The sequence below is a fragment of the Eremomyces bilateralis genome (assembly GCF_010015585.1).
Source record: "Eremomyces bilateralis CBS 781.70 unplaced genomic scaffold P152scaffold_3, whole genome shotgun sequence".
In the NCBI taxonomy this organism is placed as follows: domain Eukaryota; kingdom Fungi; phylum Ascomycota; class Dothideomycetes; order Eremomycetales; family Eremomycetaceae; genus Eremomyces; species Eremomyces bilateralis.
The window spans coordinates 378,021-393,064 of record NW_022985069.1 but is presented as its reverse complement, the minus strand read 5'-3'; the positions used below and the strand labels follow the sequence as shown (position 1 = coordinate 393,064).

Sequence of the window (15,044 nt, the reverse complement as noted above, 5' to 3'; positions counted from 1 at the left end):
GGGCGAGTTCAACCGCGCGCTCTGACGACGCTGGTTTCAGGCCGACATGACCCAAAATTCAATCAATTATGGAGAAAAAGCAGGGGAATCGAATGGTTATATTTAATTGACGGAGCACAGTGTGGTTGTGGAAGAAAATGGAGTTAAAAATGGTCTTCCATTTGGTATGAAAGCTCTCCACACACACCCAAAACCCATTGACAGAATCCTCAGGCTATTTGTTCGAGGAGTGCATGTGACTTACCGATTAGGTATAGTCCCACTCCGGTGCCTTGGCACGACCACAAATAGCCTGAGCTTGCTGAGGTAAGGTTGCGCGGCTGTTTCAGTATCTTATCATCACGTGACCATAATTCGTTCTAGCCTTGCTGTTGGCTAGCGCCTCAGGGCATCAAGAATTCAAGATACAACATCAAGAGGACTTTCGATATCGATATCTATATTCACGTCAATTCTCCCAGCTTACACAGTGCACCATATAGTGGGCAGGGAGTGAAGTGTCTATGAGAATATCAATCCTTTCAAGACGAGCGAAAGAGTGAGAGCCTAACAGCTGGTCAGAGCTTGATTGTTGGACATTGACGCGTTTCATCACGAAGTTTGCCATTTTCGTTGGCATCCCCGTTTCCGAGTTACTATCGTGTAACTCTTTTCTCCGAGTCACAACCATGGCCCAAGGCATTCTAGTTGCCCCAGGGCAAGTCCTAGGAAACCCAAAGACAGAAAAAGCTGGGCCAAACACCCATATACAAAATGGGCAAATTTGCGCCTCTGTTTTCGGTCTGGCAGATCACAACCAAGCACCAACTCAAGATACCAACAGTACTCCGGTGAAGACCACGGCGAAGACCACAGATCGTGCGACGGTCTCTGTAACGACCACGACCTCATCCATCAACCCCATTTCGCCAACAATCAACTCCATCGTTCTGGCCCGAGTCACTCGTCTGACCCTTAAGCAAGCGACCGTTTCGATCTTGGCCATCTCACCCTCGGACTCCGCAGCCTCCTCCTCCCTCGCCGTCTGCACAACCCCTTTTAACGGGCAAATACGACTTCAGGATATCCGCGCCACCGAGAAGGACAAAGTGAAGATGCTGCAATCTTTCCGCGTCGGCGATATTGTCCGCGCAATTGTTATTAGTCTGGGAGATCAGGCTGCGTACTATCTAAGTACAGCTCGAAATGACTTGGGCGTGGTCATGGCATGGGCAGATGATGGGGAGCAGCTGGTTCCAGTCAGCTGGAAAGAGATGGAAGGCATGACTACAGGAAAGCGAGAGGACCGAAAAGTGGCGAAGCCCATCTGAGCTCGCATTTTTCAGTTGTTGTCTGTTCACCAAACTCCAGCGGTCACTGTTTCGGAGAAGCCGGCGTAAGCGAGCGCGAAGAATGTTCGGTACAAAAGTCGATGGAAATGACCCTAAATTGGTCATGCTTCCGAGCCAAACAAGTTGACCTGTGTCGAATCAATACCACGGAGCTGGAGAAAACTCCATACCTTAGCCATGCCAGGATAAATACGAAAACGACGACATGGCGCGGGACTCACTGAGCCAGCAGCACCGCCTGCCTCTCAGCCTAGATTCTATGATTACGCGGCTCAAGCAATCGGGCATTCAGCCAGCGCACACGGAGCAACCAAAAGAGGTTAGTTCTGAACAAGAACCCAATGGGACGTACATTGAGCAGGAGGAAGATATGGCAGATCGGTATGGCCACGAGCTAGGTGTGGACGTGGTGAAATATCAAATTTAACATCAAGGCGAGCATAACGTTTGCCATGCAGTGTTCCTTGCCTATCTGGAGTCCAAAGTTTCCGTCAGTCACGAGGTGACTCCAAACTTTTGGTCTGCTAGGCGTTCTTATTTCGACACGAGTTGGCAGACAATGATAATCGGAGTGGGAGTATCGCAATACTCGCAATACTCGGCTAGAAGATTTTTTAGAACAGCACCGAGCAATCCATCGCTGGTTTAAGAGATCAAGGCTCGCCTTACCAAGTCATCTCTTCATTTTGATTGGTTGATACACAGCTCCCTATCCTTTGCGACCAATCTTGGGTTTCCCTCCTTTGGTTAGGTGGTTGGTGATCTGCCGTCCTCTATTCATGCAACTTCTAATATCCATCTTGTCTCTCTATGTGCCATTGATTGATTTCATATATTTGGTGTACAACGTGGATTATTTGTTTGTTATACCATACCATACTACCACTTCTCCTGCTTGATTTACCGCAACACGAAGCTACAGCCAATGATAGCTCATATGACGTACACCCATCACCGCTCAGGGGTTTATTAGAGGTGGTTTTCTCAGAGCACTCCCAAACTGGGGAGGCTTGCGAGAAATATGAACGCTGCATTTGGAGTTGCATAAACTCGTATACGTTTTGGCAAAAGGCAGAATTGAACATGTAGGTATGGATATAAATATTTCCTTTCACTACTGCCTTGAAGATGTCCATAGCTTTCTCCGAATCCAACTTGGAGTCGTTTCTTTCAAATTCATCACCACCCATATACTTGCAAAGCCATTGCGAGTCTTTATTGTTTTTTGCATAGTTAATTGGGTATCAGGATCAACCAAGTTAGTCGACACAATGGCTGCTCCTCAAGGTCGGGTGAAACACACCGCTATTGTCCGATTGTGTCTCCACGCCTCTCATGCTCTGGGGTTTCAAAAGACCTACAACCTCCCCTTGTGTACGTTCACTATATCATAATGTTCATGGGCCCCTTCTAATTTATTATTTCCTTCAGTCATCATTTTTGCTGGCGCCATGGTCGGCTTTGTGCTAGCCAGGTTCCAGTATCTCGATATCGCTAACAATTTCTCAAAGAACTCTGCTCCAGGAGAGTGGTACTGGCATCGACAAGGACATTATCGTATCGGTATCACCCTCCACCTTGCCACATGCCTCCCCGCAGGGTTCCTCATGGTGTGGCAGTTCGTGCCAGTTATCCGTCACAAATTCCTGCTCTTCCACCGTATTAACGGCTACATTGTCATCATCCTTTTACTGCTTTCTAATGTGGGCGGCCTGATGATCGTTCGGCGCACATTCGGTGGTAGTGTGGCCACTCAATCTGCAACTGGAACATTAGCTATATTGGTGTCCTGTGGATTGGCAATGGCTTGGTGGAACATCAAATGCCTCCAGATTGACCAGCATCGCAAGTGGATGCTGAGGACAATGTTCTATTGTGGAGCCATTGTCACCACGAGGTTCATCCTGGCACTCAGCGCACTGAGTTTGACAGCTATCGGGAGTTATTTTGCCGTCAAGAGTTGCGATGAACTCCGCTTCATGATTAGCGAGAAAAAGATTGCGGAGAGATATCCCACCTGCTTGGTTCCTTTCAACCAGTCATCTATCGGGGCCGCCGGCTACGCGGTCGTAAAAGCAGATTACAACGCAGGAAAAGAATCTATTGCAGCTGCACTGAACTTGAGCTTCGGCACTGCTGTAAGTGGGCGTTCATTTGTCACTGTCCATTGATTCCTCCTGACGTGAACCATCAGGTTTGGCTCGCAATATTTCTGCACCTTGTCGGGATTGAGATTTACATTCATCTTACTCCAGCGGAGAGCAGCCGGCTTCGGCAAATCAGCTATGAAAAACAAATCGAAGCTGGAATGAGTAACCCAGGGAGTGCTGGATTGACTGCTGATCGGTTTGGCGACGCTCCAAAATACCGGACGTAGTTCTGCGAGTTCAGCAATACCTTGTTGCAATCAATCAAATGCATATCCAGTTTCATCTGACGCTAGCACTACACGAGGTTTCGAGACCACGAGTGAGAGAGATCGACTCTCTTGGGCGAGAGTCTCGTTCAGGGGAGAGTAAAATTCGCACTTGGGGTAAGAATTGCTCAGGCAGAGGGATTTGACGGAACCCGATCAAGGAAATGAGCGGATGATGGTGCCGCTATCCATGTTGGTTCGAACTGTCAATAACCTCCCATTATTAGATGGCTTTTTCTAGGTCATGATCTGTCATGGTGAGAGCATGGGAGCATCGCTACAGTCAAACGAACATTCACTTTCTCAATATGAATTCTAATCGTTACTGGTGCTGTTTGGCGGCGTCCTGATTAGATTGCGTCGCTAGCGAGTCAACGAGGTTTGCATACAGTATTATGGAGATGTGGATAGTCTTCATAACAACAAACGATAAAGGAAACGCTGGTAGAAGCTTCGTTAGGTCTTGATTGATAGTAAAAGGAAAGGAGCCGGGTCGTCTCAGGAGTTCCCCCTGCGATCGGTTGCCCTTGGAGTGCCCACGCCAGCTATCTTATACGGGCACCCAAACGGGCGGGCCTAACGGCATCCCACCCGCCTGTATGCTTTACGTGACCCTATTATAAGGCCTCCCGTCGCGTAAGATCTGCTCCAAAAGGGGATGCAGGGCATTCGCGGTCAGTATATTTTTCTTGAGTGGACCAATCAGAGGGCAGAATTCCCACGGCAAATTCAGCCACGTGACTTCGGGTGTAGATCGATCATCGACATCTGGAGTTCGGTTTAAAACCAACCAACATAGAAGTTGGAATAGGAGAATTCCTCTCGCCCGTGAGTTTGTCACTGCTGCTCGCATTTCTGGTCTTGGTCTTCTGGTTTATCATTCTGACCCACGTCACAAATCAAGTCTTATCTTATATTTCTAAGCAGCTGGATTCTCCTCCGCGTCGTACGGAGACCAATAAGCATCATGTCCAAACGTACCGTCTTCACCCATATCACGCCCCTGCCGGCAGGCCTCAGCCGTGCAACGGTCATGGAAACCCTCCACAATCACTTCGCAATGATCGATCTGAACCCACTTGTCATCGGCCGCGTCCCATGCGAACCGCCAGTATATGCGACTCCCGAAGAACTCCACTGTAAATGGTACGCGATTACCGATCTCATTCATTACCTTCCCGGCGGTGCCATCTCTGGCAAGCTTACCTACCACGGTTGCTTTCACGACCTCGACAATGGCCTTCAGACCCACGTTTTCGCGCCAATGGGCCTCAACATCAAGGGGAAGTGGACATTGGGGGGCTCGTTACCAGGCGAGCCGCGGCCAATCGTGGAGTTGGGTATCGACGCTCCGAAGGAGGGACTCTACCTGCGGGAAGACGTTGATATGAAGTGCAATATCATGATGACGTCCTTTGTCAAGAAGACCCTGAAGAAGGCGCATTCGGGGTTGGTAGACACAATTATTGCCGGGGCACCTCTGAGCGAGACTCGTAAAGATGGACCACCGGGGTGTTTCACCGGAGCCGGCTCGTCATCACTAGGAGCATATGGATATCCGGTCGGATATACGGGCGTTGACAGGCCGCTCCCTGAGCTACCTCCATCACACCCTCCTGGTGTCGGTTCCGCGCAGAATTTCCCGGCCCAACGTCCTGGAGAGATGAATCAACCAAGGCCTTATCCACATGACAAACACCCTGCTGAACTTCCCGGTTCCAACTAGTGAGGGTGTGAGATGCGGAGGGCGACCTCAGTAGCAGAAATAGGAGCATTACCAAGGCTGTGCTGCATACTCAAGATCTTGTCCTTCAAGCGGCGGCGTTTCTGGTGTTCCAGTGTCGAGTTAGTTGACTACCCGTTCAGCATAGCGAGATGTCGGGCGTCCTTTTTTATCAATTCAATACTTTATACCCTTTATTAACGACGAGATATTGAGCACTCGCGAAATCTTTCCAATTCTTAGTCTACCTTACGATGGATTCTCCATTTCAAGTCAGACAGTGGTTGAAACTTTTTATTTGGTCGCATCCACCCTTTAAACGGCACCTGTCATACTGCACGAAGCGGAAAACTACATACATCGTCAAATCATTATTTAGAGCGTACTTCCAGTTAGCACAGAAGTCCTCGAGTTCCTCCTATCCTTTCCAGCCTCTCCATCTCTAGCCTCCGAAACGATCGCAATCTGTTCCTCCACATGCGGTTTCGTCTCCTGAAATCGGACGGTCTTGGGCACACGCACCCCCTGCTCTTTACTCTGGGGAGCTCTCTCCACATCCCTAGAACTCATATCATGCAACACGGTGTTATAAGGTCCAGGATACCCGTGGATGTAGCCGAATGAATCTGGATAGATTGGAGTCAGGGCGTCGGGAAATTTTGTCCCCATTCGTCGAGACCACCTGATCTGCAGCCAGATGACGAGAGTGAGCAAGACGAGGACGCCAACGGAGGCACCGATTACGATCCCTGCTTTGGCGCCATTGCTGAGGGACGCGGAACCGTTGATGTTTGCTGAAGCCGTGGTCATGGCGGTCGCGGATGCCATTAGCGCCCGGGAGATGGAGGATGTCGGTGCTGTGGTTAACTCAGACATCGTCGGACGGATTGTTTTCTCGATCAGTTTCGAAACCAGCTCAGAAAGCGACGGAGGAATGGCTGGGGAGTGGCAGCTCTCGAATTCGGGTTTGACCGAGCTGCTAGACTGTCGTCGAGTCTCAAAGTCCTGTTCTGCTTGCTCCGAGATGTGATTGTCTCCGAGTATGGAACAGTGCCAGTCCACATCAGTTCGGCCCTGATGATGGTTGGTTTCAACGATCTTCACAACCACCTCCGAACAGTTCATCGACGAGATAGACGTCCAGACTTACAGTTAGCTGCTTTTAAGATCGGTCTGAGGATTCTTCCCCTTTTTAATACACTGACTGGTCTGCCCTATGTGTGGGCCTTTCGCTTCCCTGTCTTATCAATTTGTATGCTAGTATCGCTACCCTTGAAACTAAGTCGGATAGAAACAGGTGACGGAGACAAAAGCTTGAAACATGGGGGGTGCAAATACGACCTTGTGGTCACCAGAGTGCGCTCTTAAACCATCGTGTTGACCGGTAACGTGACGGGATGGTACAACCATTAATAGATTAGGTCGTATTATCGAATAGTCTACAATTGTACACTGTGAGATTACAACAACTGAGGGATGATTGGTATGGCGGCTTGATCGACGCAGTTGCTTTATCAAATGTGCCAACAAAGCCGATCCAACTGAACATCTCCCCAGGGGAATTAATGGAGGAGCAGGTGGAAGCAGGGTTCGTACTGATGTGCTAGGGGGCCGAAACGTGGCTGATCCTGTCCGTAAATATATTGACTTGCCAAACTGCCTCAACTATTGGACGCACTGTCTGTCAGCATGCGCAGCCTTCTGAGGTCAGCTTAAACTATGTATGGCACAACAAGCTTTACTTAGTCTCTACTGGTGCTGTAGAATATAGACTATATGTTGGATCTTGATGGAAAGTGACCAAAAAGACTTATTACCGGTAGTTATCAATATTTGCGTCCAACCGTTGGTTTTTGGATGAGCGGCCCCTTGGTTTCACTGATTGTGTCCTGGTCTGCAGGATATGTCTCAGAGGTGAGAGATTCGGATGAATTAGTGTGAGAGGCGGACACTGTTCTCGCTCGAGAATACGGGTAGGCACTCAGTAAGACCGAGGAAACATTCGCTGCGCATCAGCTTTGTGAACGCGACGCACATGATTTTGCATACAGATCGACATCTGAGCGATATGTCTGCAACGGCATGCTTGGTATTGTAGAAGTAAACGCGCACTGCACTTTCGATGGCGGTAAACTACATGGTCGAAGGAAAAGGTTCGGCTCGGCGAAGACTTAAGGAATCGTGATGCCCGTCGAAAAGATGCTCAGATTGCCCATTAATTCTCCATGCTACCAAACTCCGCCGCCCGAGAAAGCCATTTAAGAGAAATAGGGCGCTTGAAAAGCCCACTTATGTGTTCGATGCGAAGCGTTGTTTCCGCGCCTCGGCCTTCCTCCGCTCGTCCTCGTTCATCCAGCTGCCTCCTCCTGACCGTTCCGAACTTTCTCCACCACGTCTGCCTTCGCCGCCACGTCTGTCTTCGCCGCCTTGTCGTCGGGACCGACCCCTTCCTCTGCCATTGCCGCCTCGCCTCTTCCCATCGGAATTGCCCACGTCATTCGCCTCCCTTCGGCGCTTGCGCTCCGGCAATGCCGAGTCCAGCATTGATGTGGTTTGTCCACTTGCCTCATCAGCAGTCGAGACGCCGAACTTCTTGGCTCGCTCCAACTTCTTAATTGCTTCCTGAGCCACGGGATCGGTGGAGGTATCGATACCGAATCGCTTGGCACGTTCCGCGCGCTTCGCAAGCTCAACATCGATAGCTGTGGTTGCGAGACCAGCAGTGAAATCGACCTCGAGCTTGTCCGCCTCCTTCGGTTCCTCAGTCACATCAGCGCCATTCGCAGAGGTCGCAGTATTCGTTGATGTTGGTTCGATCGTGGTAGTCTCGCCGACGGGCGCTGTTTCGACAGGTGCGGCAGCAGTTGTTGTGTCTGGCGCGTCGTCATCCCAATCGATCTGATCCTCGTCACCCTCCGGCTTCGTCGCGGCAGCGGGTTCTGGCAGCGTGGATGTCGCAGTAGGAGCTGGCGCATCGGTAGATTTACCCGCATCGTCTTGCTGAAGGCGCGCGACCATATCAGCCTTCTTGCCGGCATGAGGAAGACCTCTCGTCTTCAGCAGGGATTCGAGCTCCGCATTCTTGAGCTTCGCGTAGTCGGTCATGTTGATTGTTGGGATTGTGAGCGCGAAGTAGTGGATGAGACGGAAGGGTAAGTCGCGCAATGTTCACTTGCGTCTCGGGGTGGGTTCGAAATGCTTATGAGGCAATCTGTTCGAACTGATTCGTGGAAGGCTTGCCTCTTCACGAGTTGATTGTTCGACGACAAGCTATGCGCGGCGCGGAAGTTTTAATGGGGATTCGTGATTTCGGATTGTTTGCCAGATGAAGAATTATCTGTAGAACCGTTGCGGTGAGGGAGGAAATGGAAAGGTGGTATGTGTGAGAACGAAGGAGTGGTGATGGGGAAGTTTGAAGAGAGAGTGGAGTTCTTCACTTATTCACCCTTCAAGGTGGAACTTATTGAATATCTGGATCGCTCTATCGATACGAGCTCTCCTATTGTTGTGTCGAAGTCGAGTTATCAATAGCTATTGTGAGGGATAAAGATAATACCTGGTATCGACAATACAACCACGATCATCGTTCACTGGAAACGCGTGAGGCCCGCAAACGCCAAACAAAGATCAAGGAACTGAAAGCAGCCATGGGCGCATCCGAAAAGTCGCTAGTATCATTATTAAGATATTTAACCTCCATTTTGGATGATATTTTACAGTTAGCTCCAATTGCACTAACGCCTAATTAGGGTCCATGTTTGCCTGACGGAATACTTCGTGCTTCACGCTTGAGGCTTCAATTCAGCTCAGCCCTTCAACTTGGGGCCATAATTAAGGCAGCATATCCTTTTGATGTTTGTTCCATTCTAGTTAAGTTAGTTAGGTCAGTTAGTTAATTAGTTATGGAGTTCTGTGTGTCCAAATTCATTTTTGCTGTAGCGTAATTATTCAGGTCTTTCTGGTCGCATGCTGGTTTGCATAGACTGAACGCTCCTTATAGTATATGACAAAAGCATATTCGATTGCCTATGTCTGCCCATGTACTCCAGCGCGAGGCAGTTGATGTCGTCTACAAGGCCTGTCCATAAATCGGGAGACCTTGACTGGATATCCCATAAGCCGGGCTTGAGGTCGGGATAGCAGTCTGTCAAACATGGCCCTGGCAGAAACCCAGCATGCATGCCAGTTCTGGTACCGCGGTCTTGGGATATCATATCCAATCAGCCGAACCGACATATATGCCAACATTTCCGTGAAGACAGCCACCTTGACTTGGAGGGACACGGTCTCACAACACTGAAGGAAATGACCTCTTTCGAAAGCGCCTTCTTGTTCAAAACTGCGATACTCCGCTCACATGGTCCGGTGCCTGGGTAGATGGGTTTCACAACATGAAAACATGGGGAGGTGCGGAGGGCAAGAAGCGGTGGTATGCAAGCTAATCGGTGCTTCACGAACTGGTCGATTCCCGGCGACAGGAATTGCCAGGTCCTCGCGTGGCCGATCTCCTCTACCTATTAGTCGATTGCGGCCAACCGGACCGCTGAGGCTGCAGAATCTAGCAGCTGGGCGAGATATACTTCCCAACCGCGACGACGTCTAGCGCAATATCGTCTAACGTCCTGCAGATATATTGGCCAGTCGATGATCCCAGAGAAGAGGATGAGACGCACCTGGGCTGGCGGTGAGGGGAATTGATGCAGTATGAGAGAAAAGGTAATCCACATGCATACGACGGCGATGGTCTGTGGCGAATGGAGTCCGGAATGGTGATCTACTGGCGCTAAAATCTTCCCAAAACATGCAAGACGTCCACAGTCTAACCTCAGGTTCATGCGGGAGGAGCGGTGCTATCCCAGACATGCATGGGTAAGTATTTCCCATCGTGCCAACGACCGAAGAAACATGACCAGGGCTTCCCTCGTCGAACATAGGTCCTCTCCCACTCATTGACCAGTTCTCTGGTCTAGGAAGGCGGCCGATACAAGTAAAGTTGTTGTGATTTCTCTAGTCTAATGGACGTCCTATTTTGGAGTGAGCGGCGGAGGAGATTCTTCTCCTCGCACCATCGCGTTTATCGACATGGTCTGTTTCTCCTCGTGGTAATTACAGTTTGCCCTGAGCCTTCTCGATCGGTTGATCCCCAGGGGCCAGGAGCCAACCTTTTTGGGACTCCACCCATGTTGATCGCGTCTGTTCCAAGCAAGGTTCATTTATAATCTAGATGCAGATCGGTCTGTGATGGTCATTCCACATCAACAACAAACAATAGTTCGCTCCTGGCTGCAGAGACACCACCACGTCTCTCCCAGCAATGACATCTAAACGTATCGCGGAGCTGTCCAGGAACGATATCGGCACCGAATTCAGTCGAGACGTAGGAGCACGTGTAAGCCCGTCCAATATCTCTTCATATAGGCCGTTTCTAGTTGCATGGAAGCCGGCGAAATGTTCGGATTAGGCCTCAAAACCCCAAAGGTGCGCCCTCCTGCATATCCGCAGATTGCCTGCACATTCTTTCGGTGTTTAGACTCCATTTTGTCCGTTCCACAAGGGTTAAGGAACATTTTTTTTCTTCTCAATTCTGGGATGTCATGAGAGAATCCCAGCGCTATCGCTCTTCGCCTCAACTGTTTACGTACGAGGCATTTCGCCTCCCGCAGCCATTGGCGTTCCCTATTCCACTTTGTGATCCCATTGCTGCATTGAACTGCATCTTCATATCTGTAACAGGTTTAGGACGTAACGCCCCTTTTCTACGCTAGCTTGGCTGTCCTTACTACGTAATCGCAAAGCGAGCTGAACTGCTGGAGATGGTGCGATCGTTGCGGGCCTACTACGGATGCTGTATGCTCCATTAGGTCGATAACCGCTCCTCTGGGTCATTCAATGGACAGACCTTTTCGTAAGGTGTAGTCTTTCATAACCTTCCCTGGAGGGTGCTCGCGCCATCAACCACTGCTATGGGCCATATAAGAGCCCTACTCCCAGTCCCCCTTCTCGATTCACCAGTCATATCTTCGCATTGCCATTGGACTTGTTAAGTCGCTGCATATTTGTTCCTTTTATTCCTCGTAGGTTTATTAAAGAAAGAAGTTCTGATCAACTCCAAAAAAGGGATCACATCTGCTCTCCTGTGTTACCTCAACCAGATCTCTTCCTCCCACATTATCAGACGATATCGTGCTCCAAGGTGGTAGTCGAATCTCGAACCTAACGCAACTTCCATTTTTCAAAGCTGAGCGTACCCTTTTAGCATCTTCAGTTTGGGGCAGAATTCGGTTCCCCTTATCTCGCCGCAATTGGCCACAACCCGTGATTAAGGAGGATGATAATGAAACAGTGAAGGAATGCAATCTTGCAATTAAACGAACGACTCTCTTCGATCCCCAATATCGCCAGCCAAAATTCCTAGGATTAGCACGCGAGGAAACCGTTCCAGTCATCGTCATCGCTTTCCTAGCTAGGCAAAATGAACACCACTACAGTCGATCCTTCCTTGCAAGCTGGACTTCCGGCAATCACTCCGGGAATACCTGTACCTGTACCTCCTGGTACCAATCGAGACTCTGTCAAGAACCCTTTCGACGACCTGACGCCCCCTCAAACTCGGGACACGTCTCCCTTCTCCCGTCGAATGGCCAATCACTCCCGTGACGCACTACGCGAATGGGAGAGACTGCAGGCCTTGCTACATGGCAATGATGCTGTGCTTCTGGATGGCAAGAGCTTGGACATTGCGGGAGTTATCGCAGTGACAAAGTGCGTGACTTTTCAACTGGCACCGCGCAGTCCTAATAGCTTTCTTAGATACGGTGTTACTCCAGCGCTGGACGAGGAGACTGGGACTATCGATAGGATCAATGCGAGTGTTGATATTCTTAGAGAGCATTTGAAAAAGGGAGACCTTGTATATGGTGAGATGCTCGATCTCTTCCTCTCGGACACAGTTTTTTGGGGGCGAAGACGTGACTAACCTCCACAGGCGTCAACACCGGGTTCGGTGGCAGTGCGGATGTACGCACCACCTCCCTGGAAAATCTACAGAAGGCTCTGATCCAGCATCAGAACTCTGGAATCCTTGCATCATCTGACATATCAGGTTCCGCCCTCCCTGCTGCAGACACTGACTCGCTCTCGATGCCAACGTCCTGGTCTCGCGGAACGATCCTCATTCGTGTCAATTCTCTAGTTCGGGGCCATTCCGCCGTGTCCCTTCAGATAATTCGAATCCTCATCAAGCTTCTTGAGTGTGGCGTCACGCCAGTCATTCCTCTTAGGGGATCCATCTCGGCTTCCGGTGACTTGATCCCCCTCTCATATGTGGCAAGCGTCATTAAGGGAAATCCTTCCACGTATGTCCGTCTCAGTCAGAAGCACGGCTATCGTGTCGTTCCCTCTCCAGTTGGACTCGAAGTTGCGGGAATATCTCCAGTCACGCTCGGCCCGAAGGAGGGACTTGGTCTGCTGAATGGGACCGCTACTTCAGCTTCCGTGGCATCGCTGGTGCTTTTTGAGACCAACAATCTAGCGGTGCTCAGCCAGGTCATTACGGCATTGAATGTGGAAGCGCTCCAGGGTACTGCTGAGTCTTTTCATCCTTTCATTGCTTCGGTGCGTCCGCATCCTGGCCAAGTCGAGGCTGCATCCAACATTCTCTCCTTCTTGGAGGGTTCCAGGCTTGCCATGGGCGTACTAACGTCCAAGAGTATGATTGTATCTGGCCTTGCTCAAGATCGCTACGCTCTCCGAACTGCTTCACAGTGGATTGGACCTCTGCTGGAGGATCTCGCTCTTGCGACAAACCAAGTTCGCGTCGAGTTAAACGCAACAACTGACAATCCACTCCTTGATGCGACTGATGGTGTTGTTCATCATGGAGGCAACTTCCAAGGGCTGCACGTCACCATGGCAATGGAAAAGGCTCGCCTCTGTCTCGCAACCCTTGGCAAGCTTCTTTTCGCGCAGACCACAGAGCTCATCAACCCAGCCATGAACCGTGGACTTCCCCCAAACCTTGCACCCGATGACCCTTCTACGTCATTTGTGGCAAAGGGCATCGATATAGCTGCTGCTGCGTACTACTCGGAACTGGCATTCCTCGCCAATCCAGTAGTGACCCACGCTCAGAGCGCGGAGATGCACAATCAAGCGGTAAACAGCCTGGCTCTTGTCGCAGGGCGCTATGCAGAGAAAGCTGTTGAGATCCTTAGTGGACTTGCGGCTAGCTCACTGTGGGCAGGCCTTCAGGGGGTTGACCTGCGCGTGTGCCAGGTTCGATTCATGGATGCCCTTCATGACAAGGCACATACCCTTTTCAGGCGGGCTCTTTCAGATGATCTGAGTAAGAGTTTGGATTCTGCTGCTGACCCTGCTGTGTTTTCGGACTCGGTTTACTCTTCTCTCTGGTTCAGCCTCGCGGGTTCTTGGAACGAAACTACAAAGCTCGACCTCGAGCCTCGATGCAGTTCCGTTGCCGAAATCATGACTGGGACTCTCCTCTCCACTGTCTTATCGGATCAAACGAATCCTCAACCGACAATCGCTGGGCTTGCTACCTTCAGAACAGAGCTCAAAAGCTTGCTGCACGAAACACATTCGGCCACTATGGGCGAGATGGAGGACGATCACGAGAAGATCACCCCTCAGTATCTTAGTCACAACGGCCGGGTAATCTATCACTTTGTGAGAGGGAGTCTTGGAATAAAATTTCACCTTGGACGCAAAGACGACCCTTTGAACGACATCGCAGCTGGTGCATCTGCGAAGCTAACGATTGGAGGGCAAGTTGGTGTCATCAACCAGGCGATCCGTGATGGTAGGGTTTCCGGCGTGGTCATGGAGATTTTGAAAGAAATGGCTTGAGCATGCAGCGCAGCAGAGCTGTGGCTGATGCTCCACCAGCTCTCTTTATTGGTTTGCGTTTGGGAGGCGTCTCTGCTAGAGGCATAGACGATGCTCATAGTTTCTTCACAAGCGGGCCAGGGAACAATGTAGATACCATTCCTTCTATTGTGGCTTGTCCACTATTCATTACCAAAGGGTATATCTTCTTTACTCCATTCATTGCAAAAAGGAGCGTATCCCATAAACGAACGTTTGATCATGTCATCATATCTATCATTTCCTGCCATAAGGGTCTTCCCACCATCATAGGATGAAGCTCATCCTCTTTTCCTCTCGTATCTTCGGGAGATACCGCTGGTTGATAACGCTGCGTTGCCGTTTGTGCCGCCCCGTAGATTGCAGATGGGGCGGAAGGCTAAGATCCCTCGACTTCATTGCGTCATACTCCAACACCGTAGGATATTTAGAAGTCATCGTAAGGACTAGTGGAGATGATGTTGCATCGCCTAGCATTGATTGCGGTGTTTCGGCATACGGTACACTCATTGCGGAGCGGCAGGGTGATGGCTCACGGTGCCGTGTACTTCTCAAGCTGCTGTGCCGCGAGGGGAGGCCGGCTGACATCGTGAAGTCGGTCGTGGCGAAGGAAGGATTTTGTTCGAGGTATGAGGACTCCTGTACGGAATAACCGGATGTCGTAGAAGTAGAGGAGGAGGAGGAGGAGGAG

General features: G+C 50.2%; 7 protein-coding genes across 7 annotated transcripts; 4 read left to right on the top strand and 3 right to left on the bottom strand.

The window, feature by feature from the left end:
* The first annotated feature begins 588 nt into the window (after positions 1-588).
* Positions 589-1,423, top strand: P152DRAFT_185550 (uncharacterized protein). Its single transcript, XM_033674214.1, has one exon. It carries the CDS (start codon positions 669-671, stop codon positions 1,308-1,310), a length of 642 nt encoding a protein of 213 aa, XP_033537071.1. The 5' UTR covers positions 589-668; the 3' UTR covers positions 1,311-1,423.
* A 1,179-nt stretch (positions 1,424-2,602) lies between these two features.
* On the top strand, positions 2,603-3,708 carry P152DRAFT_390900 (uncharacterized protein; the record flags this gene model as incomplete). Its single annotated transcript, XM_033676062.1, has 3 exons — positions 2,603-2,705; positions 2,763-3,469; positions 3,526-3,708. 3 exons carry the CDS (start codon positions 2,603-2,605, stop codon positions 3,706-3,708), a joined length of 993 nt encoding a protein of 330 aa, XP_033537070.1.
* An 833-nt stretch (positions 3,709-4,541) lies between these two features.
* On the top strand, positions 4,542-5,659 carry P152DRAFT_185528 (uncharacterized protein). The gene has a single exon (XM_033674213.1). It carries the CDS (start codon positions 4,715-4,717, stop codon positions 5,471-5,473), a length of 759 nt encoding a protein of 252 aa, XP_033537069.1. The 5' UTR covers positions 4,542-4,714; the 3' UTR covers positions 5,474-5,659.
* A 186-nt stretch (positions 5,660-5,845) lies between these two features.
* P152DRAFT_470871 (uncharacterized protein) lies at positions 5,846-6,346 on the bottom strand (the record flags this gene model as incomplete). The annotated part of the gene is made up of 1 exon (XM_033681010.1): positions 5,846-6,346. One exon carries the CDS (start codon positions 6,344-6,346, stop codon positions 5,846-5,848), a length of 501 nt encoding a protein of 166 aa, XP_033537068.1.
* Positions 6,347-7,759: 1,413 nt separating this feature from the next.
* On the bottom strand, positions 7,760-8,575 carry P152DRAFT_464295 (uncharacterized protein; the record flags this gene model as incomplete). The annotated part of the gene is made up of 2 exons (XM_033680557.1): positions 7,760-8,409; positions 8,458-8,575. The coding sequence occupies 2 exons, from the start codon at positions 8,573-8,575 to the stop codon at positions 7,760-7,762; spliced, it is 768 nt and encodes a 255-aa protein (XP_033537067.1).
* Positions 8,576-10,454: 1,879 nt separating this feature from the next.
* P152DRAFT_455142 (uncharacterized protein) lies at positions 10,455-11,017 on the bottom strand. Its single transcript, XM_033678736.1, has one exon. It carries the CDS (start codon positions 11,005-11,007, stop codon positions 10,837-10,839), a length of 171 nt encoding a protein of 56 aa, XP_033537066.1. The 5' UTR covers positions 11,008-11,017; the 3' UTR covers positions 10,455-10,836.
* Positions 11,018-12,107: 1,090 nt separating this feature from the next.
* P152DRAFT_391132 (phenylalanine ammonia-lyase) lies at positions 12,108-14,335 on the top strand (the record flags this gene model as incomplete). The annotated part of the gene is made up of 3 exons (XM_033676081.1): positions 12,108-12,232; positions 12,281-12,387; positions 12,456-14,335. 3 exons carry the CDS (start codon positions 12,108-12,110, stop codon positions 14,333-14,335), a joined length of 2,112 nt encoding a protein of 703 aa, XP_033537065.1.
* Between the last annotated feature and the right edge of the window lie 709 nt (positions 14,336-15,044).